At 44.7% G+C, this 13,681-nt stretch overlaps 1 protein-coding gene across 3 annotated transcripts in view; it reads left to right on the top strand.

Moving 5' to 3' along the window:
- The window catches only part of zranb3 (zinc finger, RAN-binding domain containing 3), a 60,310-nt gene that overhangs the window by 35,676 nt on the left and 10,953 nt on the right, over positions 1-13,681 (top strand). For 2 of the 3 annotated variants that reach the window (XM_027168545.2, XM_027168547.2), the window contains exons 9-16: positions 1,513-1,632; positions 2,672-2,851; positions 4,294-4,458; positions 4,811-5,207; positions 9,009-9,179; positions 10,605-10,711; positions 12,151-12,252; positions 12,393-12,535. In XM_027168545.2, the coding sequence (XP_027024346.2) occupies positions 1,513-1,632; positions 2,672-2,851; positions 4,294-4,458; positions 4,811-5,207; positions 9,009-9,179; positions 10,605-10,711; positions 12,151-12,252; positions 12,393-12,535 (1,385 nt within the window). The remainder of the gene's footprint in view (positions 1-1,512; positions 1,633-2,671; positions 2,852-4,293; positions 4,459-4,810; positions 5,208-9,008; positions 9,180-10,604; positions 10,712-12,150; positions 12,253-12,392; positions 12,536-13,681) is intronic. The other variant, XM_047821988.1, reaches the window with a different exon arrangement.

Here is a 13,681-nt window from a genome sequence, read left to right as displayed (position 1 = left end):
GGGGCAGGTTGTAGAGGTAAGTGGGGTAAGGATGTGTTGGGGCAGGTTGTAAAGGTAACTGATAAGGATGTTTGGGGTCAGGTTGTGAAGGTAATGGGGTGAGGATGTGTTGTAGGCAGGGTGTAAAGGTAGAGGTAAGTGGGGTAAGGAAGTGTTGGGGCAGGTTGTAGAGGTAAGTAGGGTAAGGATGTGTTGGGGCAGGTTGTAAAGGTAACTGATAAGGATGTTTGGGGTCAGGTTGTGAAGGTAATGGGGTATGGTTGTGTTGGAGGCAGGGTGTAGAGGTAAGTGGGGTAAGGATGTGTTGGGAGCATAGTGTGGAAGTAGAGGTAAGTGGGGCAAGGATGTGTTGGGGCAGGTTGTAAAGGTAACTGATAAGGATGTTTGGGGTCAGGTTGTGAAGGTAATGGGGTAAGGATGTGTTGGAGGCAGGGTGTAGAGGTAGAGGTAAGTGGGGTAAGGAAGTGTTGGGGCAGGTTGCAGAGGTAAGTGGGGTAAGGATGTGTTGGGGCAGATTGTAAAGGTAACTGATAAGGATGTTTGGGGTCAGGTTGTGAAGGTAATGGGGTATGGTTGTGTTGGAGGCAGGGTGTAGAGGTAAGTGGGGTAAGGATGTGTTGGGAGCATGGTGTGGAGGTAAAGAGGGTAGGGTGTGTTTAGGTTAGAGTTAGGTGTGGAGGTAAGTGTGGTAGGATGAGTTAGGGTCAGTGTGTGGAGGTAAAGAAGGTAGGATGTGTTTGGGTTAGGGTTAGGTGTGGAGGTAAGTGTGTTAGGATGCGTTGGGGCAGAGTGTGGAGGTAGAGGTAAGTGGGGCAATGATGTGTTGGGGCAGGTTGTAAAGGTAACTAATAAGGATGTATTGGGGCAGGTTGTGAAGGTAATGGGGTAAGGTTGTTTTGGCGGCAGAGTGTGGAGGTAAGTGTGGTAGGATGTTTTAGGGGGCAGGGTGTGGAGGTAAAGTGGGTAGGATGTGTTTGGGTTAGGTGTTGGAGGGAAGTGTGTTAGGATGTGTTGGGGCAGAGTGTGGAGGTAAAGTGGGTAGGATGTGTTTGGGTTAGGGTTAGGTGTGGAGGTAAGTATGGTAGGATGCATTGGGGTAGAGTGTGGAGGTAAAGAAGGTAGGATGTGTTTGGGTTAGGGTTAGGTGTGGAGGTAAGTGTGTTAGGATGCGTTGGGGCAGAGTGTGGAGGTAAAGAGGGTAGGATTTGTTGGCTGCAGGGTGTAGAGGTAAGTGTGGCAGTATGTGGTAGTGTTGAATGAGGGGGCCAGGTAAGTAACTAAGAGGAGAAAACATTTCAGGACGTGTTAATGTCATCAACTCCAGAATTTCTCATCATACTAGAAGTCCTGCAATGCTGTCACCATGTAGTGCTGGAGGAACGTGTACATCACAGAGGCACTAAGTAACACATACAGTTTAGTTTTTAATCAGAACCACAGTCTTCTCACCCCATCATTCAAAGCCCTCGAGCTGAAAGGTGCGAGTGTGATGGTTTTTTCTTCATCTTACAGGCCAGTTATATCAGGATCGATGGCAGCGTTCCTTCCGCAGAGAGGATCCAGCTGGTCCACCGCTTCCAGAACAATCCAGAGACACGGGTTGCTATTCTGAGCATACAGGCGGCGGGACAGGTGCACGCAAACACATCTACACAAACACTTTCTTTTCATATGTTTTTTCCCTCTCTCCCACTTCATTTGCACTGTTTTATCTGCTCCAAAACACCTTCATACTAATTAGTCATGAAATATCTTTATAGCGCAGAGGTGTATTTTTATCTCGACGGTCTGGCTGTAATCAAAGTTCTCTTGCATATAGAGAAGGCTTTTGTGTGTCATAGTGTTGTTGTGACTAAGTGTTTTGATTCCAGAAGAAAGTGCTTCAACACCATGTCTTCACACTCCTCCGTGTTCACCGAAGCTCGGCTTAATGAATAAATGACCCAGACACATCGAAACAATCACTGCACTATAAGGGTGAAGGATAATGGCTCTGTCCTGAAAGCTGGAATTTACGTCTGGCCGGCGTTCAACCGTTTAAACGGCCGTCTCGAACATCTAGAACAAGCAGAATCTGTTAAAAACAAGTCCTGCAATATTTATAGTCTTTGTATAAATGTATTCGAAGCAACTGCAAATACAGTTTACACACAGACGTGGCTTCAGGCCCCTGTTTAAATATGGAACAGTTTGTGTAAAATTATGGTGTAACTGAATAGAGTGTAAAGTCGCCACCAGTTCTCTGGATCATAAAGCTTAGGCTGTGCTGAGTCTGTTGATCTGTAAATTTATGATAATGACTAATCTTTCCTAGATTGTGTGCCGATATTCCCAGAGATTGTGAAAACCTGTAGTGTGCAATATTTGAATAATGCACCAGTGCTTTAGCTGTAGCAGTAAGGTCATGATGAAGTGCGCTGCTGTTGTGGAGACACACATAGCATGTAGAGATGTGCTAGTGCAGAGGATCAGTACATTAATAAAGGTTTGGTTCAACGTCACAACGGAACAGACGGTTCTGGGGTGCATAAAGTCGATTATGCTAAACTCGATCCTCTGTGCACACTAATGGTGATCTCAGGATGTTACATACTGTAGTAGGTTACACTTGCAAGCCATCTGCAGTCAAAGCCTTTTACTTGTTTAAAATTCATAACGTGTGGGTTCTTAGGGTCTGACCTTGACGGCGGCGTCTCACGTGGTGTTTGCCGAGCTCTATTGGAACCCCGGGCACGTGAAGCAGGCAGAGGACCGAGCGCACCGCATCGGCCAAACCTCGTCCGTACACGTTCACTACCTCATCGCCAAGGGAACGTTTGATGTGGTCATGTGGGCCATGCTGAACCGGAAGGTGGGTCACAGGTGACACGAGCCGGGTGTGACGGCATCAGGACCTGAATCAGTCCAGGCACTGAAGTATGAATGGAATCATGCGTGGTGCTCAACCCCACAGCTACATCTGTTCAAAATAGATCAGGAAAAGCCAGGCGTATTACACTGATGATGACATCTTTGTTTCTTAATCCATTTAGGGATTATGGGTCTAGTGCAGTTTCATCTAGATACAAGTCTGGTCTTTTCTCTTCCTAAAGCTTTGCCATAAAGATCGCTTTGTCATAAGCCTCACATGTACAAGTAGGCAAACAAGGTGGAGACAAAAATACATTCTGAAAGTCATTACTTTAATACACAATATGTATTAGCTAACTGTTGTATTGCATTCTAGAAAAGAAAATAGAAGAAAAAAAACGATTGTCTACAACATTCATTGCTTTTATATTTACATAGTTATTTCAGGTATACGTAAACAAATAAGCACACAATGTAAATGCATGTTAATATAAGCAAAGTGTAGAAAACTGATCAAAATGGTTAACATGAACCCTGTGCCGTGTTTGCGCTTCCACCTAACGTCACTGTTTAGAAGCCCCTACGTTATGCAAGATCCCACTTAAAGCTGCTTAGATATCAGGCAGCGAAGGTTTAAAAGCGATTATGAGTTCCTGTAAGACCGTTCCGTGGCATCAGCGAGCACAGAATTTACATTTGCACCTACTTATCAGGCTGATGCTTTTATCCAAAGCGAATTAGACGTGAGGCAGAATCCAATTCGAGCGTATCATATTGTCGAGTCGTCGACCGTCGAAGTGCATCTGAACTCAATACATAACTCCTCATGGAAGCTTTAATTTTGTTACAGAATAAAAGATTGGACAAATTTGTCAGTATAGTGCTAAGTTTAGTATTAAAGATGAAGATGTGCTTCGTAGTTTTGTTAAAAAACAAATGGTTTAATTGGAGCGTTACATACGAACAAATAGGAGTCAGGACTGTGGCTATGGATTTATTCCGTCCTGTTTTGTTTCGTGCATTCTGAGATGCTTTTCTGCTCACCACTTGTGTAACGAGCGGTTATCACATTTCCATGTCGCTTTTGTTGGACGTATGTTTCCTGTTCAGACTCAAACTCACTGACATTTTGCGTGTGTGATCTTTTTCTTTTTTTGTGATAGCGCAGAACACCATGGGTAAATTTCTGTAAGCCTGGCCGATTGAGGGAAGGGGTCAATTTGCATATCATGCATATTTATAGGTATAGATAGTGGCTTGAGGAGGTCAATGATACAGAAATGTTCCTATAAAAATCTAACGACACGTCCAGGGGTACGTTCAAGAGCCCCAGCAGAAGCAGTAGTGGCATTTGAACTTTTCGGTCATTAACCTAAGGACGTTAACCTCGGATCCGCCAACGATCAGACATGTAAAAGACTCATTTAGGGTGTTTATGTTTAGGAAACAGTGACGGGCAGCACTCTGAACGGGAGGAAGGATTACCTGAAAGCGGACGAGGCGGATAAGGAGAAATGGGATTTTCTGAACTTCGCTCAGGCTTGGACACCGAGCGACAGCATCACCGGTGATGCAGAGGATGAGAAAGATGGGGTCTTCTTCTCACATGTAAGTCTCAGTGGGAATTTATTCTTGTGTAAAACACAGAGAACAGCGTTCAATTCACTAAATACCGTCTCAAGCAAGACGATCAACAACGCACAGCAACTCCATGACTGTGGTGGATCAGGCCACTAATACCTACAACTTTTACAGTTTAACAAAGCAAGTTCTGATGCGAAGGATAAAAAATAATCCAAACAATTTGTTCCGTTTAAAGTGAGACGTTGTATAAGCAGTGTCTACTACAGCCCATGCAGCCTTCACTGTACCTCTCGAGTTTGTTCCAAATGAATTCACTTGTACATTTTAAACACCTCAATTCTAATAGTTCCCACTTTTTAATCCTTCTTCCCTCCAGTTTGAGAAAGACAAACAGCACGACATCCGCAACTTTTTCTCTCCCGTCTCGGAGAAAAAGAGGAAGAGAACAGACGACTCGTCCATCACCGGCTCTCCTCAAACACCTTCACAAGACCAGCAGGGAACCAATCAAAGCCCCTGTAGCCGCAGCCCTGATTTAGCCAATGAGGATGTGGATTTCTGTCCCCAGGTGAAACGTGTGAAACAGGCTACTCCATTGTCTCGCCACGGGGGGAAGAGAAGTCCCATGACGCCTCTCGGTGCACCACACAGGCTCTCGGCAGGACTGCAAACCCCCCGCCACAGCCAGAAGTGGAGCTGCCCACTCTGTACATTCTCCAACAGCGGCCTGCTGCTGCGCTGCGAAATGTGTGAGACACCGCGAGCTCAGAGAGGTATACACACACACACACATGCGCGCGCGCACACGCATGACAATTCATATAATGTTAAGCTCATTAGCTTACAATGTGACATGTCTTTCTTTCACCTGTCTACATTCTCCCAAATCTCTTCTTCATAATGTTTCTTTATATAAACCATTTCCACAGAGTTGCAAAGATTTTTGTTTTGTCTTCCCTCGGTTTGCCATTTCCCACCCACTAGCTCGCACTCTCCTATCACAGGAAGCGCTGCTCATGCTACTTCACACTCGCAGGAAAGTGCAATCTGCCCTCTTTCACAAACATGAGCCCACAAACTGGCTAGGAACTACTCGAATCTGCCAAGGACGGTGCCAATAACATACTGACAAGCCACTTGCAAGTGGATACCATTTGAAGATGATATTAAATAAATGTAATTAAAATAGAATCAATTACACATTACACGTTGATCCAAAAAACACGTGACGCGTGTCTAGAATGTTTTAGCACCGATCTGCTGCTCCAGCCGTTACCTTAGTAACCATGTTCCCACAATTCATAGCACCCTCGATACACGGTCAAAAATAAAACCTCAAACTTTTTCACCAATTCATCTAAATATATAATCTACAAATAGTTTTCAGCGCCTCTAGCAGGTCTATTCGTGTCAGTAACAGCTCCGTCTATAACACAATGCTTTACTGCTCCAGTAAAAAAAAAATCCACTGAGAGGTTGGAACTCAAGGCTTTGTGCTCGTCCTGGCTCTTTAAATAGAAAACACACATACACACACATACACAAATTCACACACTTACACACACATACACAAATTCACACACTTACACACACATACACTCACAAACACACACACACACACACACATTCACACACTTACACATTCACTCACAAACACACACACACTTACACACACACACACACATACCCTCACACACACACATTCACACACATACAGACACATACACACACTTATACACTCACACACACACACACACACACACATACACACACACACACACAATGTAGACCACCAGCCTCACCAATGTAAGCAGGACAAAGCAGCACCTGTGAAACATATCACCCTCCATCTTGTATTTAGGTGTTCTAGTTTACGCAGGACATGTGTATCTATTTTGGGGTTTTTGGGAGGTGACACTAAAGGGAGCTGCAGTGTTTGGGTTTTTTTTTTTTTTGAACTGCAGCATAATTACGTTAAGAATTAATGACGATAGAGTTAAAGGCTTATTTTACTTACACAGGCTACATGCAGATAAACAACAACAACAACAACTAGAGAACGGATGAGGTATTTGTTCATTAAGTGTAAATACAGCTCTGAGGGGAAAAAAGAAAAGAAAGAAATGAATACATAAATAAATGAACGAGTAGCAGTTTTTTAAGGACCTGAGAGCAAGTGGCTTGAAGTTCTGACTGAAGATCAGCTGCAGTCATTTAAAATAGATTCACACACGTTCCGTGCTCTTATCCTCTGTTACACACATGCTAACACGTCCTGCTTTCATTTCTCAGGTCCACACGGACACACACGCTTAATGTGAGGAAATAAACTAAACCCTAAGCCCCAAGTGGAAGCCTCGATATAATATAATGCTTTTTCCAGTCGAAAGGAATGGAAATGGATTCAAGAACAATTACTGTGTAAGCGCTGAGAAAACAAAGCCTGATAGCTATCCGGGTGATGTAAGACCGTTGTGGAGGTTGTATCAATACCCGGTTAGCTAGAGAACTCATTCCAACACAATTTGTCCTGTTTTTAAGAGGCGTTAGAATTAAAGAGACTAGGTATTTTCTCCATGAAATCAACCAGATGAGACGGTTTTGTTCTCCATGCCCTATAACTGCAGTCTCGCTCTAACGATGACTCCGCTTGCTACATGAAGTAACCCGTCAGTACACAAGAGTGAAGGCTTTATGTATCTAATGCATTACTGTCAGATTACTGAGAGATGCCTCGGTAGTTCTGTGTCATCGTGTCTATTCCGATTCATCCGCCAGAATAACGCTACGTATCTTGGGCGGACTCTCAGACTTGTCGCGGTGGAGCACAGAATGTTCGGGTGACATTTACGGCAGATGCGCGTGAGGCTGACCTTTGACTGAGTGAAAAGGTGCGAGGCGAGGTGAAAGAGGCACAGAGGGAGGCAGAGGCAAATAGCGAGAAGCGAACAGGTCACAGTGTGAAGAGAGTATTGATCATGAATATTGAGCCACTACCTGTCTATCTGTCCAAATCATCGACACAGGTGGGGTCATGTAGATGTAGCTGTTATACATACAGAGAGAGAGAGACTGAGAAAGTGATAGAGACACAGGGAGATAGAGAGAGACACAGAGAGACAGACACAGAGAGAGACACACAGAGAGAGACACACAGAGAGAGACACACAGAGAGAGACACACAGAGAGAGACACACAGAGAGAGACACAGAGAGAGACTGAGAAAGTGATAGAGACACAGAAAGATAGAATGAGACAAGAGAGACAGATACAGAGAGAGAGACACAGATAGAGACACAGAGAGAGAGACTGAGAAAGTGATAGAGACACAGAGAGATAGAATGAGACACAGAGAGACAGACAGAGAGAGAGAGACACAGATAGAGACACAGAGAGATGGAGAGAGACACAGATAGTGACCGAGAGACACACAGAACCACACAGAGAGATAGAGATACAGAGACACAGAGAGAGAGAGAGAGAGAGAGAGACACGCACACAGAGACACGGATAGAGAGAGAGAGAGACTTTTAACCGTTCACTGCTATCTGAAGTCATCAACGTATTCAATCCAATGAAACACAGTTTGTATGTTTTGCTCCCTCACAATTAGCTGCAACAGATTTTATTTTTTCTAGGAGCACGTTTTATTTTAACAGTTATTTACCTCTATAGGAAACATGGAGAGATGCAGAGAGAATGAATAATAACGAGAGAGAGAGAGAGAGAGAGAGAGAGAGAGAGAGAGACGGAGGCATAGTTAGAGAGAAATAGTTGTAAAGGAGACACAGAGGACAAGAGAGTGGGAGGTAGAGAGAGGCAAAAAGAGTGAGGGGTAAAGATGTAGTGAGTCAGGAAGTGGGGGGGCAAAGAGAATGAGGGGCAGAGAGAGATTCAGGGGCAATGTAAGGATGAGAGATAGGAAGAGATGGAGAGAGGTAAGGAGAGGCAGACAGTGTGAGACAGGCATAAAGAGAGATAGGGAGAAGAGAAAGGCACAAAAGAAACCCTGTGAAAGACAGAGAAAGGATCAGAGACAGGAAGAAAATGAGACGGTCAGAAAGGAGAGAAACACAGACACGGTGACAGACAGTGAGAGGAATGAAGCCGGGATGAAACGATTCCCGGTCCCTGGTTCTGTTGTGGAGCCGCATGCAGAGGATGAGCGAAAGTTTTCTGAAAAAAGAAACGAAAGAGTAACACTGCTCTCAACGAGCTCGTCTCTTTCTCAGCATGTCCCGCTCTGCCGTATGGACGATACACACTGTGCGTTAGGCAGACTTGAAGCCCATCCGTCTCTCTCTCTCTCTCTCGCGCACACACACACACACACACACACACACAGAGAGCATCTGTTCAATGCCAAGGCTCAATGTACTAACAATTCCAACATTAATTATGGCCCAGTTTTTATTCATGGCTGCTGCCAGATCCGTGTCTATGGTCTGTGGTATATCAGTATGAATCTCATCCAAAACACGTCCAAAGCTGCTTATAAATCTGTTCCTTTTTCTTCTTCTACTTCTTCTTCACCTTATCTTTTTTCCTTTCTATACCTTGTTTTTCTCTTGCAGCTCACAGCCCTCCTGCATCTCCCTCCCCTTCTGCCTCTCGCTCCGTCTCCAGTCCCTGCATCACGCTTTCAGACACAGAAGAAGACAACAGCACCCCCAAAAGACCGCAAACTCCCGTCAGCACGCAGAGCCGAACCGAACGCATGTCAGAACCAGTCGGTCCTTCTGATGGTAAGTTTAGTAAGTTCATATCAGATGAAGCGGATCAGAAATCAGAACATGTGTATATCGCTCTCGAGTTTTCTTTGAAGCAGTTAGTCGTAAGAATGCTGACAAAAATGTTCCCTGAGCAGTGTTTTATTTAAAAAACTGCCATTTAGTAACATTCAACATCGGATTACATAACATCTGGGCTCTCGTGTCAGAAATCACTAAAGTCCCACATGAACTGAAGTGGATAGTTTTAACGTAAACACCCTTTGTAGCTTGCTGCATCCTTCAGTTTGAGGAGTAAAAGGCTTTTTAAACACACACACACACACACACACACATATACACACATACACACACTGCAGCAGCAGCCAGCTGTATGTTGGGGCCTAAAAATAACCAGCTGTTTTCCTTCTGAAACCCACCATTTGCACACTTTGACAGCCCTGTGTGGTGTTGTTCCCTCCCGAGGCGTGCCTGTCCTCTGCAGTGAGCTGCAGCTAATGGCTGGGCAATGGCGCGGTGAGATCGGCCACACTGAGACGTCCCTGCTGTTCTTAACTTCCTTTTTTTTATTATTATTATTCCTCCTCTTGCCAGGAAAGGCAACATATTTTCCAGGAGATATGGCCAGTGCAGCATCTGAACTTGCAGCAGTAAAGTATAACTAATCACAAGGAATTTAGCGGTAATTACATCGACCTGGCATCATTAATGGATCCGGCCATGTGTTCATGAGTAAAATTTAAACAGCTCATTGTATTGGCTGAGCTCAATAGCCGTGATTGACTTTCCCACCTTTTTTTTCCCCATAGACAACATTTTGGTCTTCATGGTGGTTTATCCACAGGTGAATCCATGGCTTCAAACCAAAAATAAACATTTAGAGCTATCAATCTCTCCATCAGACCACACCAGGGGAAACAAAAACAACTCGTCAGGCTCGTGTGCTAGTATTTTTGATGGCTTAAATGAAAAGACAAAAGATGTTCTCAAACTCAAATCTTCAGCTTGCCGTTTCAGGACTTTTTTAAAGTACAGTATTTTCAGTATACTGGAATATGATTGGTCAGACGCATTAATTTAATTCGTTAGCGTAATTCTGTGCTATAACGTTTATTCCTCATGCATGTTGCTTCTCAATGCAAACCTCGTGCACTTGTAATATGTATAAAAAAGATTTAAGTCCTTCGCTGACAGGAATATATAGACAGGTGATGTGCAAGAGTGCAGTGTTGCTAAAAAGCTCCAAACTGTTAATGAAGGAGAGGAAGAGTTACATTGTGCTCATTTACCCATGTAGCTGCTAGTCCACTCGTTATTTTGCTCTTTTTTCCCCCCTTCTCCTCCCTGCTGACCTTTTCTTGATTGAGGCACAAGCAGTAATGATCATCCCTCCTTCTATTCGTCTCTCCATCCCCTTCCTCTCCTCCTTCTCCTTGCTAGCTAATGACAGCCGTGAGCCAGAGCCGGGAGACGACTCTCTGCCTGTGTATGACAGCCTGAAGTTCTGTGCCAGCAAAAATACTGATAGGATCTACATTTACAACAAGGTAACACACACACACACACACAGGCATTTTTGCCACAATCCTTCGTTCCAGTGAGAATCCAGTCCAGACCAGATTAATGAGTTCAACTCTGTTCATCACCCCCCCCCGAACCCCCCCCAAACCTCCCCCCAATCCTCCAGACCAGTCATGCAAAATGAAACGTCTACTCAAGTTGAAATCGTGTGCCATCGTTTAGGTTCCTTTAAACGGAACAAAATATGAACACGCAGTCCCTCGGTTGACTCAGATTGAGAAATATTAGCAGAGTTAGATATTTAATAAGACCTTCTCCTCTGGCTATTTGGGCTCAGCAGTGATGGATGATGCAGCCAGAGGCAGAGCTCAGCAAGGCGGGGAACCTGTGGTGGTGGGGGTAAGAAAGAATGACAGCGGAGGAGAAGAAGCGACACGAAGGGAGGGGAAAGAACCAAATTATGCGGCGCATATAATATCTAATAATAACAAAGATGCCCCACAGACGACGTACTGTCCTTAAGCGAACATATTTATATACAAGCACTCACGAGGTTATCAGATCAGCTTACGCTAATTCACCTAATCAGACTCGCACCAGCATTTTGGAACGAATTCATTTCCCTCAGAAAGGAAAATGATTTCACATGAATTAGGGACACAAACGAGAGAGAGATGGAGAGAACCTATTTAGCCTTTTATTCTGAATGCAGACAGATTCATTAAGTAACAACAAGAAGCCAAACCTCACAATGAGAGATTTTTATTTATTTATTGCCAGTTTTTTTTGTGCCTCGTAAAAGGTCTGTGCAATGAAATAACCCTTAAACCCAATCATTTAATTTCCTCCTTACTCTAAATACACCTGGCTACACATGTCTGGTTGCTACCTTTAGGTTTGCACTGGAATTGTCCCGGTATTGTATACATACCAGTTCAGCTCCAAGTCTATATCACACACGCTCAGCCAATCATGTGACTGCAGCACGGTGCACAGAATCATGGTGCTTCGAGTGAGTTTGAGTGTTCCTAAAACTCCTGGGATTCCCACACAGGAGTGCGGCGGAGAACGAGTGCGGATCAGATTGATTTGAACTGACAGTAACTCATAACATCAATGTTGAGCAGGAAAGCATCTCAGAACTTGTCATGTCAGACCTGGAGGTCGTATGAACTGCTACAGCAGAAGAACACACTGGGCTTCTCTCCTGTCAGCCAACAACAGGAGCCCGAGGACACTGTCGTACATGGTAGTCCTGGTTGCCATGGTTTCCTGGTGCATTACCTGTCATCACATAACCTTTCTTTCCATGCTGGTAGATGGATGTTTATTTAATTAGCCACACTTGGTCAGCTCATATTTACAGTTAACTTCATACTGTTTGTTACAGGCTGGTAATTTACATGGTGCTATGAAATGAAAAAAGAGTGTGTGTGTGTGTGTGTGTGTGTGTGTGTTTTCTCAGGATGGTCTCCCACTCAACTGCAACTTTGTTCCTCTGGATATCAGACTACAGAACTGGGAGGACTTGCCTCCGGAGTTTAGTCACAGTGAGAACCGGAGACACGTGAGTGTGTGTGTGTGTGTGTGTGATAGAAGTATACACAAAACGTACACGTGTACATCATATGTAGACTACTGAAGATCTCTGCTATACATGAACAATAATGTTCAGAACTGTGTTTGTGTGTGTGTGTGTGTGTGTAGTTGGTGCGGTTTGTGCGTGAATGGAGCTCTCTGACGGCGATGAAGCAAAGGATAGTGAGGAAGAGTGGCAAAGTCTTTCAAAGCCCGATTCTGCTTGTGGATGAGCTCACACAAGCACAGCGTCGACACAGTAGCACCAAGAGGCAAGAGCGCGCACACACAACCTCACACACACACACACACACACACACATGCATACTCTTTTACTTGTCCATCTGTTCACTTATGAGTGTAGCTCCATTTCTTTGGCTGTCTCCTCGTCAGTCTTCGTGCCTCCTAGTTTTGTTCTGCTCTTTCTCACTCTCTCCCATTCTTCCTGTCAGTGTCCATTCAAGTTCAATCTTTAGCTCCATCTGTTTGCTCTGTGTACGAATGATTATTTCTCCCATCACACTTTTTTCTCTCTGCCTGTCTCTTTCACTGCACTGTCTGCCACTCTTGGTTAGAATTCCCGATATGTACGTTGTCTCTGTGATTATCTTGTGCTGAATCCTCTCTTTCTTTTACACACACATACACACACACATACACACACACGAAGACAGCTCTTATGAGGCCATATCCATCATAAAAAAGGCCTACTGCTGTTTTAGGAGTTTAAAACGTAAAAGTTGCTGAAGAACATAAATCTGTTGCTGGATCAGCGCTGTGTTAATACAGGCACATGTTCAGTGAAAGGATGATATTAAAAAGCTTTCTAAACCAGACAAATGCACACCTTAGTGGGGGTGTGGCCTCTGTGCCTGTCAGTCTTAGTGAAGGAGGCGTGGCCTCTGTGCCTGTCAGTCTTAGTGAAGGAGGCGTGGCCTCTGTGCCTGTCAGTCTTAGTGAAGGAGGTGTGGCCTCTGTGCCTGTCAGTCTTAGTGAAGGAGGTGTGGCCTCTGTGCCTGTCAGTCATAGTGAAGGAGGTGTGGCCTCTGTGCCTGTCAGTCATAGTGAAGGAGGTGTGGCCTCTGTGCCTGTCAGTCATAGTGAAGGAGGTGTGGCCTCTGTGCCTGTCAGTCATAGTGAAGGAGGTGTGGCCTCTGTGCCTGTCAGTCATAGTGAAGGAGGTGTGCCTGTCAATCTTAGTGAAGGTGTAGCCTCTGTGCCTGTCAGTCTTGATGAAGGGGGTGTGGCCTCGGTGACTGTCAGTCTGGGTGAAGGGGGCGTGACCTCTGTGACTGTCAGTCTTAGTGAAGGAGGTGTGACCTCTGTACCTGTCAGTCTTAGTGAAGGAGGCGTGGCCTCTGCCTGTCAGTCTTAGTGAAGGAGGTGTGGCCTCTTTGCCTGTCAGTCTTAGTGAAGGG

This window comes from Tachysurus fulvidraco, chromosome 1, assembly GCF_022655615.1.
Source record: "Tachysurus fulvidraco isolate hzauxx_2018 chromosome 1, HZAU_PFXX_2.0, whole genome shotgun sequence".
Taxonomy (NCBI): Eukaryota; Metazoa; Chordata; class Actinopteri; order Siluriformes; family Bagridae; genus Tachysurus; species Tachysurus fulvidraco.
The sequence above is the reverse complement of the archived record's forward strand: the minus strand, read 5'-3'. Positions and strand labels throughout refer to the sequence as shown.